The sequence below is a fragment of the Empidonax traillii genome, unplaced genomic scaffold (assembly GCF_003031625.1).
Source record: "Empidonax traillii isolate 1590-97213 ecotype Southwest subspecies unplaced genomic scaffold, ASM303162v1 scaffold36:size2505666, whole genome shotgun sequence".
Classification (NCBI taxonomy): domain Eukaryota; kingdom Metazoa; phylum Chordata; class Aves; order Passeriformes; family Tyrannidae; genus Empidonax; species Empidonax traillii.
In genome coordinates this window covers 65,284-85,657 of record NW_020955229.1, presented here as the reverse complement: position 1 = coordinate 85,657, position 20,374 = coordinate 65,284, and the positions used below count along the sequence as shown (strand labels likewise).

Sequence of the window (20,374 nt, the reverse complement as noted above, 5' to 3'; positions counted from 1 at the left end):
TGCAGCTTTTCCACAACGACTACCAGGTTCCCTCAGACCAGGGTGATCTCTGGGTGGAAGGCAGAAGGAAAAACAAGTAATGTATTAAAACTAGGTTTTAATTTCTGATCATCTTTATCCTGTGTGCCCAAATTAATGGCTGTATAAGCCAAATCAGTGGAAGCTCCCACTATTTATTAGCCTTCTGCCCTATACCCTATCCAATAAATATTGGGAAATACCAGCAGGCGAGGCTGGTTATGCCACACGCTGTTCCAGACATCTCTGCCTCCTGACACAGTCACATACTTGGATCTCCCAGAGTTGTTGTCCAGAACAGTCCGGCCAGTGGTGTCCATACGCTGGATAACTAAATGATCCAGCACCATTTTCTTCTTGGCCCTCTCAATGATCTCCTCCTCCACTGTCCCCTTTGTGACCAGGCGGTAAATATTCACCTGAGGGGTAAAAAGAGAACAGAGCTATTTCCTGCACCTGAACATGCTCTGCTGACACAACAATGCAACCCTCAGCTGTTTCACAGGAGGCTGGTCTGCTGACATTGTCTGTTCACATATAGACGTGGTTTTACAGGAGAAAAACAAGCCCATTCTCTTTACATCTCAGGGGATCCAGTTAAAATCAGGATGGTTAGCACACATCTTGTAGTGTGCCTAAGCACAGAGTTAATTTTCTTCCGAAACAATCATGCTAAATTCAAACCAGCACCAAACTTTTCACATATCTAATAAACCCCCAGTAAAGGTGATGCTCTACTTGCTAAGTCTTTCTGGGTAATAAAGAACAAAGTTCATTAGGCTGAGAAGTGTAACAGGTTGGGGGTCTTGGTTTTAAACTGTCCCAGGACCCAAAGCCAACATGAAGGCTTGGCATCTGGCAAACATGGACTGATTTTTCAGTGAGATTCCCTGAGGCTGGCAGCACTCTCTGGAATTCAGGACTGGAGCAAAAAGACCATATTTTCAGAAGCTCTGGTGTAGTGGCAGCCTGTTTAGGTGCTCACACTGAAGCCACAGACAAAACGATCCAGGCAGCTCTTCTGACCTGCTTCTTTTGTCCAATCCGGTGAGCTCGGGCCTGAGCCTGAAGATCATTTTGGGGGTTCCAGTCCGAATCAAAGATAACAACAGTATCAGCAGAGGCCAAATTAATTCCAAGCCCTCCAGCTCGTGTTGACAACAAGAAACAGAAGTCCTGAGGGGGGAAAAAGAAAAGCGTCCATGAGTTAACCAGCCTGTAACTGTGGACATAAAATAGCATTGGTGACTCAAAAGCTATACAAGGAAATGTAAGGCTCTGTTGCACTCATGCTTCTTAAAGCAGAAAAAGGATTTCCTTCCCATACACAGGCTAAGCACCAGTGTTCTTTAAGCCAGGACTCATTGTGAGGCAGTGCTGGCAGGGGTTAAAGATGTGCTAATCCAGGTATGCATCAATCTGGGACAGCAACAAAGCAGCTCAGAGCAAGGGCACCTTGGAGTCACTTTTGGAGGTCAGACCACTAGATTCCTACAAAGGCAAAAGACAAACATCTGCTTTTTCTTGCCTGAATCCTGTTGGGAGTGAGATCAGCAACTAACAGACTGTTCAAGTTACTGCTCAAGGGCACAGAAAGCCAGGTTAGAGCCAAGACACCTGAGACCCTACAGATGCCCTCAAAACAGGGGAAAAGGGCAGGTTCTATGGGCATTCTTACTCCCTTCCCACTTCTACTGCTGTCTCCTTCTCATTTTTATTTGTTAACTTTCCCACAGCCATGAAGAATCTGTGTATCTCCAGTGCCAGCCAAGAATTGCCTTCCAGCCCAGACTTCTGGAGTGAGGAAAGATATTTTTCATGACTGGGCTGACTGACACAAAAACAAGTGCCTTGCACCAGTCACTGTGAGTCAGCAATCCTGGATGAGAGGTTTGAGATGCCCTCTCCTATTACACTGGAGACTTTTGCCTCTAACACCAGACTCTACTACCTGCCAACACAAAAAATCCTCCATTTGCCTTTGCTATTTCATATCCAAAATCAGCTTCAGACTGGAATCATTTAATAACCACCTCTCGTTCTTTGAACCATAGGGAGAGCATTGCTAAATTCTGGCTCTTCCCAGCCTCTTCTGGACTTTCTGGAGGTGTGACTCGCAGCCCTGTTCCTTGGACACGGGAGACTGAAAAGAAGCAACATGGCCAGTTGCAAAACCTGCTGTATCTGTGTCTTTAAAAGTACCTGGGGTCTTGTAAAAAGAAATGAACTAAACTAATCCCCTCCTGGCAGTCACAACCTGTGGCTCAGCCACAACACCCACTGCCCGGGCAGCCCACCCGGCCCCTCCTGAGGCAGGACTGTGGTACCTCGGAGCCGTCGGCGTTGAAGTGATCCAGCGCCTGCTTTCGGATCTCCCCCTTGATCGAGCCGTCCAAGCGCTGGAAAAATCAACAACAGTGATAAAAGGAAGAAGGTAAAGGAGCCCTGAGGAACTGGTGCACTCAGGTTCTGCAAGCCCTACAGCCCCTTTTGCAGCCTGCAGCATTTGACTGTTAAAAATAGCCTCCAATTAAAAATAACTGCAATGCCTCAGCTGTGTCACAAGGACAGGGGGGATGCTCACACGGCGGGTGACACCACAGCTCCCATTACAGGCTCCCAGCCAGGCTCTCTGTGTTCACTGTCCTCTCCTCACAGTTTATCACAGGACACAGGCCAAAAGGGCCTGTCAAAGGAGTTTTGCAGAGATATGGCCACACTGAAATGAAGGGACATCCCAGTTCCCTGCAGTAAGTGCAACCTGTAATCCCAGCCACTAGTCTCTGGGAAACTCAATGACTCCCGTTGCTCAAGCTCCCTCTGCATTTTCACACATTTTCAAGAGAACCCCACTGTTTTGCATGCTGATGCTTCTCACCTGAAAAGGGTAGTGTTTGATAGTCAGGTACTCTGCCAGGATGTCCAGCATCCTCACCATCTGGGAGAAGATCAGCACTCTGTTGCCTCTCTCCCGCAGCCTGGTCAGCAGCTTGTCCAAGAGAATTAGCTTTCCACTGCTCCTGATCAGAGACTGAAAAATAACCATCATTCCAGCTGATGTTTTCCAGTCTTACATTATACAGACAGGCACAGATCTTCTTCTTTTGGGGTCACACATCTCTTGTACATCTCTAATCAAATCATCTGGATTTACACAGCAGAGGCCACATACATAATGAATCATTCAAGACATGTATTACATTGCCTGCAACTCCTGCTCTAGATGGCCACAAAATGTTGCCTCCATTGAAAATGGGATGTTGCCTCCATTGAACTTTCCACTGAAAGTTTAAGGGGCTTAGTTGTGCAGACTGCTTCTAAAGGAGAAGCCACAGATCTTATCTTGCTGGGAGGACAGAAAAAGGAGGGAAGTCAAGGAAAAAAGGTGGTGACCAAAGGCACCACTCACCTGGAGGGTCTCAAGGCCATTCTCTCTCTCGTTTTCCTCAGGAGGTTTGATAAGGTAGCAATGGTTGCAGCACTTTTTCAATTCCATCACAATGTTCAGGAAACCAGATGTGCTTCCCCTTGTTCCCTTCGAAAGAGCTTTGTAGTTTCTTGTCAAAATCCACCTGCAGGCAGCAAAATGGAAGTCCAGATCATTTGACAGCCCAGAGTGCACATGCTGGGGTCTTGGAGGAACAAAACCTTCCGGAAAATCTTGTTCAGGCATCAGCCTACTTCCCTCCCTCTCTCTCTCCTCACTTCTTTTACAGGACACTGCTCACTAGAAACCATGACCTTACTTTCCTATTGATATTACCACAGTTTAATATTGAACAGCATCACAATTTTGTGCAGATCTTTACTCCCCCAGGAAAGATGTAACGTCTGTCATGCAAAGCTGACCAACTGTATTGTTCTACAAGAGCATCTCCAGTGGTTTGGAGGTGACTTTTTGGAAGGAATGATACCAACTACCCTACCTCAGCTTCCTACTGGGAAGCTCCTGGTACTACAGGTGATGGCTGTCATTTTGCACTCTGAAGGCCACAGTATCCACAGTATATTGAAACACATTCCCAAGGCCCATTACTACTGGCATTCCCAGTAACTTATTAAATGACTCACTTGTAATACTGTTTCTGCAGAGCAGACATTTCCACCCGGAGGATCTGCTCCACTTTGGCTGGCAAAGATTTCTCCACGTCCTTCTTCACTCTTCGTAGGAGAAAAGGCTCCAGGACTTTGTGAAGGCTTTGGTAGCCATTCTCTCTACCTTTCCCATGATCCTCCTCAAAATCCTCCCAGAACTCAAACCTAGCAACAGAAATGAGGAGCAGGGAGAGGTCAGAATGTCTTGTCTTACAGCACCACACAGCATCTGTTAGATATGCTCCTGCTGCACAGGACAGGAGCTCATCAAATGAATGGAAACACAGTGGAAGATAACAGGTTCACTCTGCTCTTGCTAACTAAACAGATTGGTGGCAAAGCTAGAAGCTCTCTGGGCTTAGGTGCCTTCCTAACCTCTTTATCTGAGCTCCACACTGAGAAGTCTGAGGACCCAGACTTCCAAGTTTTCCAGTATTTTGCTCTGCTGGCATTTAACTGGCAGCAGTTTCTGAACTTTCCACAGTGCCTTCCCCTAGGCAGGGCTTTGACAACCACACTAAGTTTTACCCTGAAATGTGGAGAATATGCTCCTTCTCCTCCACTTGGGAGACCCCAAACCCATCCTTCTCTCTTTCTGTGATCCAACAAAAAGAATCTGGGGGACAGCTCTTTTTTCAGTCAAACGTGATTTTAGTGAACTTTGGGGCATGCTTGCCTTAGCCTTAGGAATGCCCATAGCTCATTTTATTTTAAAGAAAACAAAGTATTTGTTATATTGTGGACACACAATCAGCCAGACAGCACTGTCCTGGAGTGACACTCCCAGAGCCTGCCATGAAATGGTTGGCCAGGGTGCCTGAACCACAGTGTACTGGAAACCTCAGAAATGGCTGATTGCTCGAAACAAGTTTAGCTTTTCAGAGATGGCTCGAAGACAGCAGACAGATTTAAAAGGCATGTATCAGGTTTCGCCATTCAGTTTGCTGCCAGAAATACTCCTTGTGTTATTTAACCTCTGATTTTCCCCACCAACGTCTGTTCCCCTTTCGTTGCTGTCACTCCACCAAGTTTAATTCAGGGATGTAATTCAGGGATTTCTGCCATTCTGCACTCCCTTGAGCCTACTTAACAGACAAGAATGGACAGAGAGATATTTCTTGGAAGGACTCACTTCTCTGGCATGATGAAATGCAGCAGGGACCAGAGTTCCTTCAGTGAATTTTGAAGTGGGGTGCCGGTGATCAGCAGCCTGTGGTTGGACTTGAAATCAATCAATGTTTTGTACAGCAAAGAGTCGTCATTTTTCAACCGATGGGCTTCATCCACGCCTAGAAAGGCCCAGTTAATACTTCCCAAAACAGTCTGGAGGAAGAGAAGGAAAAAACACAGGCGCCAAGGAGACGCTGGATCAGACAAGCCCCACCACCTTGCCCAGGCCTTTCTCTCCACAGCCAGAAAGTACTGCAGTGTGAGCTGCCCTGGATGTCCTGACCCAGCCAGAGCTGGGCTCACAAGAGTTTCTTACTAACAGAATGTAGAGACTAAGATGCCTACACTGGTTTTGCCTCCCCAGAAAAGAAAAAGTGAACATTAGCCATGCTGTGAAACACTCCTATTTTAATCCTCCTTTGCTTTACCACAGTCCCCCCCTAACTCTTTATTCACCTCTTTCTCCATGCCCTTGGGACCTTGGGTAGTGCTAGTCCCGCTGAAGCAGCAGCAGCAGCAGGAGAGCAGATGAACAAGACTAAAAAGTTCAGGTCATCTAAGAGTTGTGATTTTTACCTTTTTAAAACAAAGAAACCTCCAAAAAACAACAACAAAAAAGCTTTTTTTGTTTTCTTCTAGGACTCAGTGATGTTAGTGACGCACTGACAGGGTTGATGAGTATTTCCTAAGCAGACAGATTTCTCCCAGGTGTAAAAACACAGATATTGCTAACACTATGGCCAGAGGTTCACTGTAATGTTTAGTCCTCTTAACAAGCCTAAGTTTAATCAGGTAAAAATCCAGCTACTGCCCTGCCAGAGGCCTTACAGGTGAAAAGAATAAAACAATTGTGCAGTACAAGAGTGAAGAGACTATGTGTCCCACATTCCCTGTGTATTACTGGCAAGCAAAAGGAAATAGTAGTTGTATGTTCTCCATCACCACAGAGGGAAGAAGGGAAACCCACCAGCTAGAGACTGGCTTCCCCCTTTGAAATGAGAGAAAGTCTAAGTAAAAACACTCTTGGACCACTGCTCACCTTATCCTTGAGGAGGATCTCATATGTTGTGATAAGTGCATTAAATTTCAATCTTTTAGACTGAGAATGGATCCACTCGTATTCACGTATCTGTGAGGGGAGACAGATGTTAGCTTCAACCAAGGTTATCAAAAAGAAAGAGTTATCAATCATTATTTTAATGTAGCTGTAGCCAGAGACTCCAACCAAGTCCAAAGCACCTGCTGTTCAAGGTGCCATTTGATGAGCTCAGGGTGCCCAAGGAACAGCTTGTTTTAGTGCACACATGGTTCAACTGCCCTTTCACAGGTAACAAAATAAGGTCAACTTGCTGTTGGAACTTTAACCTCATCAGCTAAATGAGCGTCACTGCACTATGGACACCACTAGACTCTGTTGTCTGAATAATTCCAAACACAGGAGACAAGCACTTTTGCACTGCTGGACTCCTCACTGCAGCATGTTTCAGCCCAGTAGTAGTTCCTAGACTCTAAGAAAAACCAGTATTCCTGGGCTCAACCCAAGAGGGAAAACAAAGTATAAAATTCCCTGCAGCAGAGAATTACACCCATGAGCTGTTACACCAGCTCCAGCTGCCTGCAGGGCTGACAGTAATATCCAGCAGCCTCTCCAGCAGAATGTCACACACATCACACAGAAGCTGCTGCTTTTCACCCAGTGCTTCAGCCCAACCCCTCACCCTTTGCCCTCTGATTACACACCATGTTCCTGCTCATGAGGTCTCCGATGTAAACCACCACGTTTATCTCAGGTGCCCACACTTCAAACTCCCTCTGCCACGAGGTGAGAGTGGACAAGGGCACCACCACCAGGAAAGGGCCGTACAGCTGGTGCTGATGGAACAGGTATGACAGGAATGATATTGTCTGAATCGTCTTGCCCAGTCCCATTTCGTCAGCCAGGATCACGCTGTTGTTCCTGGGAAAGAGGAGAACAAACGAAGATGCTGCCTAAGCACATGTTTCTGCCACTAGTAATTTAGTGTGCTCCACGGGAACAGCAATCCACAACAAGGATAGAGAGGGGTAGTGCAAAAACAGTTATCTAAACACTTCCAAGTGGATCCCGGGGACATCTGGACTGCACATGGCACAATAATGTGCAAAAATGAACTATGATGACTGCAAACTGGAGGACAAAGGGAAAGGGAGAGGGGAATCAGTGGCCTAATTTTAGGAGGACATTTCTCAAAAACTTCAGTGAGTATATAAACGTGCTAAGACAGAAAGCTTTTTTTCCATTAAGTCAATGGAAAACCAGGACTGATATGTACCAGGCTCACACAACAGCCAAATTCAGCAAGTGAACAGGCCTAGACAGGGAAAACGCTTTTTGTTTTCACACAAGGTTTCTGAAGTTCATGTTTTAGATAGTTCCCTACTTTCAGTGTCTGCAATGCAGCTGGGTGTGATAACATTTGAAATCCGTCAAGCTGCAGAAGGAGGGCGGGTAAAGACCTCACTTGAAAACAAGAGGGCCAAGTACTACTGGGACGAAAACCAGGAGACACAAAATGAATGTCACAGCATCCGTACATACTTGCACCAGGAGTGAGCGAGCCAGTTGAGGCCCTCCAGCTGGTAATCCCTCAGCTCCAGGTTCTCACCGCCAATGTACGAGGGCTGCTTCTTCAAAGCAACAAACCTCGGTCTCTGCTTCAATACCTGAAAAAGATGCTGCCATAAGTCCACTGAAGAGAAGGACAAAATAGTCAGTGGTTGAAAGGCTGAAAATTTAGCAATGATATCTATGAATTCAGCAAAGACTGCGTTTCTTTTCACTGATTCAAGTCCATACACATTTTCCCAGCTAGTGCTTGTGTCTGCATTTCTTGTGATTTGCCTGCTGTTCTCTGGTTCTGAGGATCAGAGTTCTGAGTCCCCCCAAGAGCACAGTAAGCTGTGAATAAAGCACATGAGTTGGAACAAGCTCCACTTTCTTCTTTGTTGTCTTTTGATTTTTCTCCCATTATTTCTCTCCTCCACTGTATCAGCATCTTGCAGGTTTCCTCTTTTACTAGGTGTGCTGTTTTTTTCATCCAATTGATATTAAAACTCCTGCAGCCCCTTCTGAGAAGGAAGCACTTTGCAAAGCTTAATTAAGGCTCCCACTCCCCAGGGGTTCTCACTGTGCACAGCGTAAATGAAACTCAAAGGGGTTCATATCTCTGCCTAAAGTACAATACAAGAACAGCAAACAACGCTTCCAACACAGGTAGGAGGATGGGAAAATGTTCTCTGACATTTATCCTGATAAAACTTGATGTTCCCACTGCTTGCATCACCTCCTAGCCTGGAGAAAGCCAGTAAAGGAGAGGAAAGAAGCCGGCAAACCTTGCAGTCCCGGGTGGGAATCGTTTTGGAGTTGTTCCGACTGTTGAAGCTGTCGATGCAGTGCTGGAATTTCTTGCTTATCAGAGCCTCATCTTCCCAGCTGCACTCAGCATAGGGCAGCCCCATCCACTTACACAGGTATTCGGGATCATTTGAGGATGTTTTGCGACTGTTTGCTGTAAAATATGCAAAAACAAAGCCCAAACCTCAGTACCTGTGGTTGAGCGGCTGAACCACAAGCGCAGTTCACAGGCACAGGCTGAGCCGCCCCTACAGCCACAAGACAGGTCTTGACAAAGTAGGAAAAGTGTAGAGGGACTAAAAAATGCTCCTTTACCTGGGAAATCTGAATGTCCCGTGCCAGATTTGCTGGTCTTCACAGCTGTGTTTTGAGAGAGAAGGGAAAAGAGGGTTGGTGTGCTAACAGCCAGCAGAGGGAGCAGGGAAGGCGGTCACTGCCATACAACACAAGTTTTTATAGGAATTCTATTGGAAACAGATTAAATAGCTCTCCAAGCCAGTTCCCAAAACAACTGAGCGCTGGCACCTCTGACTGACATGACTTGTGGTATTACCAATGTTGGTTTTATTAATTAATCCTGAAAATCTAACCCGGAGCTGCCTTGCAGCCTAACCACATCCTCAGCCACAGAAAGTGGTCCTCACAGAAGCCAGGCCTGTACTGATGCTTAGGATACAAACACCTTGCAACCAAAGGGCTGAAGTCAAAGAACTTCCCACACTCCAGACAGGGAGAGTGACTGATTTGTATTGCCTATAAATACAAATCTGTAAACCTGGATTCCTACTGCCCAAATTCCTGAATTTCACACAATGAATACACTTAACACATTTTTTTTTAATTCAGAGACACTGAGGGACACAGAAGATGAGAGAACTGTGCAATCATTTTGCTTTCACAGAGATTAAAGACCCCAATCTTACTTCATGCCTTTACAAAAGCACTGGCTTCACTTACCAATTACTCTCTCCACTATTTGATACTGTTTGTTCAGCTCTGATGCCAGCTCTTGTTGGCAGTTGAAATATTCCACATCTTCAGGTGATACTTTGCCCAGCCTAGATGCAAAAAAATCCAAACAAAAACCCACTATAATGCTTCTGTCATAATGCTCATAGATGCCACACAGAGAAAATCTACTTTCCTATATGGTTCTGTCATTCAGACAAACCACTAGAGCACACTGCTGCTTACATGACATGTTTCTTAAATTTCCTATAATTACAAATCTTTACTGAGAAGCAAATATGGCAGGTGTTCAGACTGTCTACCTGTTAAATGATGCCTTATTATGATGTACAAGTTGGTCTCAAAACCTGAGTCAGAGCGAGATGGAAGCTGCTACTCCAGCTTTAGCACTTTGGAAACACACCTTAGCTCCCCTTATAGTTCCTGAGGCAGTTGGACATAAACTGATGCAAAAACCTGCATATGGACAAGCCCATAACTAACAAGGGTTAACAAGGCTGCAAGGCCTCACAGCACCTCCTGGGCCAGGCGAATTTGTGCAACATTTACTTGTTACCACAATTCTTAAGCCTGGGAAGTGGCAACAGTGTAGATTTCATGCCTCTTCCTCTCCATTTCGCAGACATCAATACCACAGATATCATCTCTATGAGGGGGGATATTCCTCAAATGCCTTAAGAGAGACCAGAGTTTTGTTTCCAAGAAACACACACTTTGCAAGAAAAAATCAAATGTTTCCAGTCTCAACTCTGCAAAGTCTGGCTAAAGACGACTTGCCCGAGGCCAAATCACTGGTTGAGCAAAGCCTACCATTGCTTGATCTCCTCCTCTTTTTTCTTGAAGTTTTCTAGCTTTTTCAGGCCCTTCACTTTCTGCTGCTGCAAGGACTCTTCGCTCTCCCAGGTGCTGTGGATGTATGACCAGCCTTTCCATTTGATCAGGTACTGAACTTCCCCCTCATCCTTTTCAGGATCGAAGTCCGCGCTGGGGTTGCCGTTGGCTTCGGTCGCATAAACCGTGGTGGAAGCACCAATGGCTGCAAGAGAAATCGGGCTGCAGTCAGTACCTTCCTTACCAACCCCTGCTCTTCAACTGCATTAGAGCAGAAAGCTACTCTTCTAATACATCTTTCGTGGCAGCACAAAGAATATCCTACAGATTCTGCAACCCTATAAGGCAGGCACACAAAAGTTTTCCATACAACAGAATCTTTTTAAGTCTCTCTGTCATAAGTACCTTTTCTTTAAGTATAATTCAAAGGTCTCTTGAAAAGTTCACAACCATTCAGTTTTACAAAAACACTTTTGTAAGGCTTTGAGAACAAAACATCGGCTTTATTTTCATTATGGCTTTGTCAGTGGGGCTATGAAAACTGACTCTACTGGAAGATCTATTTTATATTTCAAAGAAGAGAAAAGCAGGAATTGCAGAACAATGACTGCATCTTTAAAATGTGTGCAGGCTAAATGAAAGCTGCTGAACACATAAACTAGAGATTTTAGGTTTTTCAATACTACATGTTACCAAAGCTGCTGCAAGACATAAATAAGAAGCACAGAGGAGAGGGTGAAAAGCACTGGAACAATCCTTGGCCCCTCTCTGAAGTCACAAAAGCATTGCACCAGCTCACAAGAAACTATGAGTGCACATTGAGAAATAAAGGCTTTTTCCAGAACTACGCACCTCCCTTTTTTCCAAGCCTGATGTCCAAGACTTTCTCAATAGTTTCACTGTTGTCTTGCTGTTCATCAGCTCCTTCCCCGGTCATCTCTATCAGGTCATCAGAATCTGTCTCAAAATCATCATCTTCTTTGTAACTGAATAAGAACAAAACCAAACTGATTTAAAACCCCTGACTCCTCCCAGTCCACACACGCATGGAACAGCACAGACTGTGGAGCACCTTCTGCACCGTTTATCCCAGGGCTCAGTGCATGTTCAGCACACACATGTCTTAAGCCATCCACTCAGTATTTTTCCCCAGGACACCCAGATAGGCACACTTTATCAGACTAATCCTATATCTTGTCCAGATAAGTTTTTCTGACCATGGCTAACATCAGATGCTCCGTAAGGAGGTGGAACAATTGCTGCAGCAGAGGAAAGGCTATCAACAGAGAAAGTCTCCACTATCCATGGAAAGATTATTTTTTAACAACAGAGGTTTCAGAGCATAAAAGGCTTGCCTGGGTGCCTACATTGCTCTAGGAACTACACTTCTCATCTCTGATGAATGTTCAACCACCACAAAATATTATTAGGGTGGTTCTTTGCAACTCCCTTACTAAGAGCGCTGAAAGGTGAGAAGGCACATTGGGGAATGGATAAAGCTTTACCTCCACCATGCCTGAACACTCTATCCTAAGGCATAACCCATCATCTACTCTCAGACAATTGCTCCAATCCAGCACAGCTGCTCCCTTTTATTCATTTTTAACCATTACTTGCAATTACTAATCTCATCTGAAGGTTCTTTAGAAACATTACACAAACCCCCTCACATTTCTTTAAGAGGAACTGGTAAATATTCCTTCCTTTACAGATGGCAAAACAAGGTAAAGTCAGATGTTCACAGCATGAACCTGTCAAAATAACCACACCTCAGCCACAGGTATGTGCAGGATCACTCAGGCAGTCAGAGTCCCTCAGTGCCCCCTCCTCCCCTCCCAGCTCTCATCATCGAGCAACCCCACACTTCTTCACACCTGACATTTTTGGCTGCTCTGCGTCGAGTTTGTCTCTTGGGGGTCTCATCATCTTCGTCATCATCGTCGTCTTCAGATGAGTCTGGTTTCTTTCTCTTCCCACGCTGGACTTTGTGGGGCTTTTTAACACCAGTTTTGGCCACTGTTCTAAAATAAGAATTAATAAAGCCATAGTACAGCATGGTTTATGTAAACATCTGCTGTAATAAGTCTTTAGGAATGCATGAATCTCAAATATTAGACTCCTAAGGGATTTAGTCTGCTCTATCATGGAAACCACTGTGTTATTCACTGGAGCACTAGATGGGGAGATGAGGGAGTAACTAGGCCCTAGGTTTACTAGGTCATAAACCAGGGTAATATTACAGGAAAAAAATCCACAATCTTTAATGACAAGTAGAGATTTTCTCTTCACCCAGCACAGGCAGAAAAAGAGACTGAACCAACCAGTCCTTACCTCCTTTGGACAGGTCTTCTTGCTTTAATTTTCTTCGGTTCAGGTTCACTCTCTCCACTGGTGCCTTGCTCCCCTCCATCTTCATCCTCCTCCCCAGCAGAGACCTCTCTTTTCCATTTAATTCTACAGTCAGAAATGCAGGTCATGAAGGGCAATGATATTTCTACACAAATACTTGGTTGAACAGATATCCAAGCCATCAAGGCCATAACTACAAGAAAAAGTTCCAGACTGCACCCTTGGCTGTTCAGTGCAATGCAGGGGGGATGTGATGGTGCAATTCTCTGCTTTTAGGAGGAGGTCTTGGGCACCTGTGTTTTGATTCACACAGTGGCAGGATTGCCTTGATCTCTTGAGTGAGAGCAGCTCTTACCACACACAGTGTGCTGGAGGCAGAGCTGTACTGCTCACACTTGGGTGGGCAAGGGCTTCAACTGATTGGTTTTCTCTACTTCTGCATTTTTGAAACGGGCTGGAAAGATCTGAAGTGCTCACTATCACTTATGAAGTATGAGCCACAACACTGACAGTTCATGAGTTCCTTGGAGCCCAGAAAACGGAGCAAGAAGTCTCTTGCTATCTAAATTCAGGGTATTAAAGTTCCCAAGTGTGAAGCCAAATCATGCTGTACCATCAGTGGAAGGAAGCATGTTCTCTGTGGGCAGCTCAGAGCAAAGTTGCAGCTCCAAAATGCCCTTTGAAGGAGTCCCTCCTCTGTCCAAGGGGGCATGGAGAGTCCACAAGGATCATTCCCCTTGCCCAGGAGAGGTCCATAACCCACAGTCCTCTCTGCGCTTTATCACCTTCCCTCCTGCACCGATGTGTACAGCTAAATGAAAACAAAATGCAGGAGAAAGGGAGCAGAATCACGTGGCTGTGTTTAAGTTTTCTCCAGCAAGCAGTTCATAGCTCCATGGTTCCCTTTAGGGTTTGGAAAAACCAAAAGATACTTATTAGGTGGGAAAAGGTAGTAAAATACGATTGTAAGTGAACTCAGTTACAGTGCTCAGACACCTAAAACATTCTTTATGGAATTTCTATTGTTTTAATAGAGGGTTATGAAAGATAGAAGAGGATAATATTTTGGTATTTTATTCTTAGATAATCCAAAAGGTGGGAGGAGAAGGGATTAAATTGTTTTAGGTATCTCTGAAGGAGAATCAGTAAGCTGATGGAGAAATGAAAGACTGACAACAGAAAGTGAACCTGACTTGTTCAGATTCCATCACAGGTATAGTGGGAAAATACAAACAAAAGTTGGGAAATTGCATCCATCTGTAGATCCATTTTCATACTTCAATTTTAGTAATCCAAAGTACTATTACTGGAAATATTAAAATTATTTATTTTACAAATTCACCATGTTGACAACTCCCATCAAGCAATCCTGTGCGCTGCTGTTCTGAAAAATAAACCAAAGTACCACCACTGGAAACCCTTTCCCTAGAAAACTTACTTTCTTTTCAACTGCTTCTGTCGTCTTCTTTTTGGGCTCTCATTTTCAGATTCGCTACTTGCCTTTAATTGAAAAGAAAGAAAATCAGGTTGTAGGCTTCACTCTGGACTGACTCCTCAAGGATGCAACTGAAACACGTGCACGTGGGCTGAGCCCAGGCCCTTTCCCTGCAGGGCTGGAGGTGCTTTGGAGCGACAGGGCTGTGGCAGAGCAGCTGCTCCTCGGCACCACCGCCTTGGTGTAGGAGGAAACTCTCTGCAGAGAGCCTGGAGAGCTCTATCACACCATCTATCTTAGAGTCCCTGAGCTCAGGACTCACCTACCCCTCAGCATCAACCTCCAGTATCCATGAGATGCTGTCACACCAGACCTACAGTGCAACACCCAATGGTGCAACACCCCATGGATTACAAACACACAGGGTGAATCTGTCCACCAAATGAATTATGATCTAGAAATTGATTATGATTTCTAGAAGGAAGGAAATTCTCATAAAAAGACAACGTTCTCATCACAAGAGTGTCCTTGCTTTGCTGTTGGCTTTTTTCTCCCACAGCCAAAGTCACTGAGGACCTGAATGGGTCAGAGCCATGTCCTGCTGCTTTCCCTCCTGCTAATCCTCCAGTCTCACCAGTGAGACTCTCTCTGGCTAAATATATCCAGAGCTATTCTAACTACTTGCTGTACTATTTTAAATGGGCGTCATTAACTCCTACAGACCAAGATAGCTAAAAAAAAAGTCTTTAAGCTGGTTGTACACAACCCCATTTTCGTAAAAACTAGTCAACCATGAAACAGATTGCCCCAGAAAACACAAATAGCTAGGGACAAAACTGAAGAAACCCATGTGAGATTTCTAAATGAGTATTAAGATGACAGAAGTAGCCTCCAAGGCTGCTTTCTCCACACACTGGAAATCTTCCACTTCAAACTGCTTTTTGCTGCTGTATTCATCTTTGGCTCTATGTACTGTCTGTCCATCACCACGGGTACCTCAGTTTGCATCCCCTGACTCCCCCAGTGCCCTCCTGGATATAGCTCACACAGCTTCAACTGATCACACAAGGGTTTTGTGAAACTGTGTGAGCTGCAACATGAAGAAGTGGAGGTTCTGGAGAGCCATGGCTCACCCCTTTGTTCTCTTTCTGCACCCTTTATTTCCATTTTCCAGCTTTCCTTCCACCAACAGAAATTTCTCTCTCGCTTGTACCAGTGTACCCATTTAAAACAGACTGAAACACTGGATGCCACCTTAGACCAAGAGCTTCTCTGAATTTCACTGTGGTTTGGTGTCACATTTGCATGTGACACAATAACACCTTTTGCACCATATCTCACTACAAACACGAGTTGATCCACCTGTTTCACAGCCCTGCGTGAAATTCCTGTCTCATTTACGAAGCATCCAGGAAGCAAGTGACTGGCAAACACCATGGAGAGCCCTATCTACCCTTGCAACACAAGCCAAGCATTCCACAGATTTCAGTTTTGGCAAGCAAAAGTCCTCAGTTTCCTATTTTTCTCTTTTAAGTTCTTATCTGCTTTCTGAAGCTTTGCCATTCCATTTTGGCACAATTTCTGAGCACACGTTTACTTTTTTCTGTCCTTTGGCAAGCCACAGGCAAAGAGAGGTGGGTGTCTCTTCTGATCTGCGTCAGAGAAGATCACATTTGGAGAAAATCAAATAAAACCTTCAGCTCTTTGAAACTAACTCCACTTCTTTACCAAAATCCCATTTTTCAGGTTTCTAGTGTGCATTTTCCTAATGCCTGTACTTTCCCCCCTGCTCTGTTACTGTCTCTACAAAGCTGATGACAATCTCTTAATGACTCGTCTTTTCCTCCTCTCTTCCTCCTTGAAAAATTTAACTTGTGACTGCAGCTCAACCGCCTTCAGTTACATTTTTCAAAGACACCATTGTCTGTTTTGGATGTGTGTCAAGCCCAGCAATATCTCCTCTGACATAGCCAGTCCCCAGCCTGAGTCATCTGCCTGACTTGTGCTCCCACATCCTCCCTGTCCCAGCAAAGAGTGCCGGGAAGTGCTGTGCCTGCAGCTGCTCAGCTTATCCTCCCTGCTCCCTTACCACCAACCCTGTCTCCTGGAAGCAAACTCCTTGGTTAAGGAAATGCAGATGCAAAACAGAGATCTGGGGGAACGTCAGGTCCAGAGTGTGCACCTGAGGTCCCATCTGCACTCAGGCTGCCACACACCACCGTCAGGAAGCAGACTGGTTGGGAAATCACGCGCAATTTGGATTTTAATAACGTCACCTTCCTGAAAGACACAAGCTAACCCAGCAAAGTCCATTCCCAGTCCCCAGTGGGATTTTTGTCACCCCAGCAGGAGATGCCAGGGGCACACTGCTCACCCTCAGAGTCTGAGTGCCAGCGCTGGGCTCCAGCTGCCCCTCTGGGTGCTGCTGCCATGGCCAAGGGGAAAGATGACCTGTCCTCCCTTGTCTCCCCCCTTCCCTAACAAATACTAAAAATGTGCCCAACCTATTCCTGCACCACTACCAACTGGACTAGGAAGTGGAAAACAAACCAGTTTGTTTTCCCCACCTCCAGCTGAAGGGATCAGCCTTCCCTTTCCATGCCTCGCTGACTCCTCACATCTAATTAATTCTCTGTCCCATCATACAAAGCACATGTGATTTTCCTAGATTAACTAGGCTGCGTTTTGCTGCGGAGCAACACTGTACAAACATAATGATGTTGCTTAAGTAGCACCAAGCACAGCAGTGCAGCAGCAGTTTTAAAGTTCTATTCTTTCAGATTGCCCATAAGTGTCATTACTAGCACAGAGCATGACAAATGGAGTCTCCAGACCATTGGAGAGGAGGCCCAGGTGAGCCTCTGGAGCTCATGCTGCCTACTAGGAGAAATAAAGTCTTGCTTAAACAGAGGCAAGAAATATTTCAGACTACAGTCAAAGTGAGAATTTGCTCATTTCAGGCTTAACAGTGGTCATGCTCTAGTGGTCCAGAAAAGCTGGAGAACCTCAGTTCACCAGCTTAGTCTTGTCTGCTAAACTTCTCTTTCCTAGTGAGATCAACAGTGTTTGAACTTTCAGCAAATACATGAGGGAAAGCATTGACCAAAATGCAAATGAGCAGAATTTTTTTTTCCAATAATAAAACCAGCTGTATTTTGAGAATGCTCCGGTGCGTGCCTTGTGGCCTCTCTCTCTCACAGAAAAGATGCACTTGTGACATTTATTACTAACTTCAACCTGACACCATCCTTTTTATGGTAAAAAGATCATGTCTGTTTTGGGCACATTTATTTCCTGATTGCCCTAGAAGGATGGAATTATAAAATGATTTGGGTTGGATGAGACCTTACAGACCATCTCGTTCCAACCACCCTGCCATGGACAGGGACCTTTCACTAGAACAGGTTGCTCAGAGCCCAGTTCAGACTGGCCTTGAACACTTACAGCGATGGGGCATCCACAGCATCTCTGGGCAACCTGTGCCAGGGCCTTAGCATCCTCACAGCAAAGAATTTGCTCCTTATATCTAAATTAAGTTTCCCCTTTCAGATTGAATATTCTGAAAGGCACCTGGCTTTGCACGCCTCACATCCTCTGGCTGAAACCTGAAGCGGATTTATTAACTGCAAAGAAAATGCCTGGGGAAGTAGTGTTTTTACTAAAAAACTCACACATGCTCTTGTTCCTGGAGACAGCTCAAGTCTTCTGAGCACCTCTGTGCTCCCATGCACAGCTGCACTTTTGCTTCCCAATGGCTCAGCCCACGCCTGGGTATTGATCACAAGTTATCACCCTCTCTGATCACAGCTTGGGCACCTACACCATCTGCGCAGAAATCCCCAGAAGGTAACCATTTCTAACACACAAATAACCTACTCAAAGTGCTGCTCTCGGAGGACACAGTGATTGAGCAGTGCCCCAAAACCTGAACCACCTCCTCCTGCGTGCCATCTCCCCCGCGCAGGTGAGTCACGGGGCGGCACGTGGGGAGCTGCGATGCCTCATCCTTGCTCTGGTCTCTGAGCCTGCCACGCTGCCTGGGCAATGCTCTTTGCTAATCTGCAGAGAAGCATTAGGGAAGAAGGCAATTACAAGCTCCCAGACACTGTGCTGGAAGTCCCAAGCAGCAACAGACAGGAGCAGGTCACTGGTGACAGGATTAACCCTGCAAAGGTAAAAAGCAATCTTGAGAGGGGTCAAGCGCCTTGGGTCTCTGCCAGCTCCAGTAGCAGCAAGGAGTGCTCAGCACCACGCAGGCTTGAGCCACATTATTTCCTCCCTCTTGGTGTTTAGGTCTTCCAAAAGCAAGACTTTCCATGTCCTCCTGCCTCCTGCGAGGCCCCAGCACTGTGCTCCTGACACGTCACACCCTCCATCGGACTCTGCTGCAGACGGGAGCTGCCGAGGACGAGTCAGTGTTGCTTTGGGGAGAGAGAGGGGAAGGGGGTGATCCAATTTTGTTAATTTTGGCTTTCTGTGTCACAGAAGTTGCAGTGGGGTCATTTGAAGGGTTAGGTGGGTTCTTTTGTTTTTTACAATATTCTGTGGTATAGCAAAGTTTTTGCATCTCAGATTAATTTTTTTTTTTAACTTTATCGTACCTTAAATAGTGGCAAATAAAGATGTTGAAAAAGAAAACAACATTTGCAAAACCACGTAATATTGTAAAACAAACAAAGATGGGACTTACCTGAGCCCCTAAGAGGGCAGTGGGGTGTGCAGCGGAGGTCTGAGGTGGGTGTGACGTCGCCGGCACAGTGCAGGCGAGCCTGGCCTTTGCCGAACTTGAAAAGGAAAACAAAAGCTACGTCAATGGTGTGTCCCGAGCCCTTCCTAACCTGCTGCTCTGCGGGACATCCAGCACAAGAGTCAGGGGGGGCAGGTGGTAGCACTGGGGGTGCCACAAGGCTCAACAACAACACACCAGAGCAAGGAGATCAAGACCTGCCTTTGCTGCTGTGCAACTCTGACCCCTCGAGCATTCAAATGCACATTTTGGTCGTGAAGCACAAACAGCCTGACTCAGAGAGCACCACTTGGCTCCTGCTCTGCTGAAAGTCTGCTACTTATCTTCAGATTCCTAGCCCTAAGCCCCAAGCTTTCCATGGAAGCCTCTTTCTGGTTCCCTTTCCCCTCTTCTATAACTACTTGACCTTCCTGAAGACCTGCAGATTCACCTCTCCATGCACAAAGCCTGTCAGATGCAAATGAAGGTGGCAGCTAATTGCTACATCTTAAGAAAACAACAACGCTCTGAAAAAGGAACTATTAAAAGGTTTGGCTGCCAGGCTCTGACCACTGTCACCTCCAGCTGAAGCACAAAAGATTCCCCAATATTCAGTCAAAGAAAAGTGATGGCTCATAAAGCTGCAGACACGCAAATGCATTTATTAGTGGGATCCATTCCAGGATGGGCAACAATGACTGTTTTGTTGCTCTGAGGTGTTTCTGGGAACTTTCCTTTATTCCTGGCTGGATTTGTGTTGTGTTTTGGTTTTGTTCTGTTTTTTTTTATTACACAGATTCATTCTCTCCAGGATGTTCCTACAGCAGAGCATGACTTGCATTACGCCCCGTTCCAGCAATCAGATCAGCGCATGCAGATCTCAGCCCACGCAGTGTCCCGCTGACTCCAGAGGTCTCAGGCCAAGAGGATCCAGCTGCAGGACTGGGACCTCAACTGTGAGCTCCAACAGCCAGACACCAAATTAGGACTCAGAGTGTACAAAGCAATGCAGATGAGACCTCCCTTTGCTCTTTGGGTTTAGATGGTTTTATATGTTCAGTAATCCCTCATCCTTTTGTTTTTTTCCTTACCTCATCTTTTATATTAAATCGTGACGGTTCTTGTCTGCTTCGGTTTGACCTCCTAACCCCATAAACATCAGGATACTCTTCCCACATCTGCAAAATAAACAGACCATCAGAAGGCCTGCTTCGCCCCAATTATTTCTGACATTTTTGAGAAGTTTGATGGTGGTTTAAAAGATGAACATAAAACCATTAGCAACCAGTAGATGGACACTTTAAAAACTGGCTGAAAAAGGTTATGATTATTTTGGGGTATTTGGCAAGGCTCTAAAGCAGCATGTTTTATCTCAGTGCTATCTTTA

General features: G+C 45.5%; 1 protein-coding gene across 9 annotated transcripts in view; it reads right to left on the bottom strand.

Moving 5' to 3' along the window:
• CHD2 (chromodomain helicase DNA binding protein 2) overlaps positions 1-20,374 on the bottom strand; it is an 86,236-nt gene that overhangs the window by 15,251 nt on the left and 50,611 nt on the right. For 8 of the 9 annotated variants that reach the window (XM_027877966.1, XM_027877967.1, XM_027877965.1 and 5 more), the window contains 19 exons: positions 20,079-20,165; positions 14,265-14,326; positions 12,809-12,931; positions 12,352-12,498; positions 11,330-11,463; positions 10,457-10,682; positions 9,635-9,735; positions 8,993-9,037; positions 8,656-8,831; positions 7,862-7,986; positions 7,024-7,240; positions 6,323-6,412; positions 5,246-5,436; positions 4,090-4,278; positions 3,428-3,590; positions 2,897-3,049; positions 2,346-2,417; positions 1,045-1,194; positions 289-437 (listed from right to left, as the gene is read on the bottom strand). In XM_027877966.1, coding sequence (XP_027733767.1) covers positions 289-437; positions 1,045-1,194; positions 2,346-2,417; positions 2,897-3,049; positions 3,428-3,590; positions 4,090-4,278; positions 5,246-5,436; positions 6,323-6,412; positions 7,024-7,240; positions 7,862-7,986; positions 8,656-8,831; positions 8,993-9,037; positions 9,635-9,735; positions 10,457-10,682; positions 11,330-11,463; positions 12,352-12,498; positions 12,809-12,931; positions 14,265-14,326; positions 20,079-20,165 — 2,600 coding nt within the window. Of the gene's footprint in view, positions 1-288; positions 438-1,044; positions 1,195-2,345; positions 2,418-2,896; positions 3,050-3,427; positions 3,591-4,089; positions 4,279-5,245; positions 5,437-6,322; positions 6,413-7,023; positions 7,241-7,861; positions 7,987-8,655; positions 8,832-8,992; positions 9,038-9,634; positions 9,736-10,456; positions 10,683-11,329; positions 11,464-12,351; positions 12,499-12,808; positions 12,932-14,264; positions 14,327-18,951; positions 19,046-20,078; positions 20,168-20,374 lie in introns of those variants that run through there. The other variant, XM_027877968.1, reaches the window with a different exon arrangement.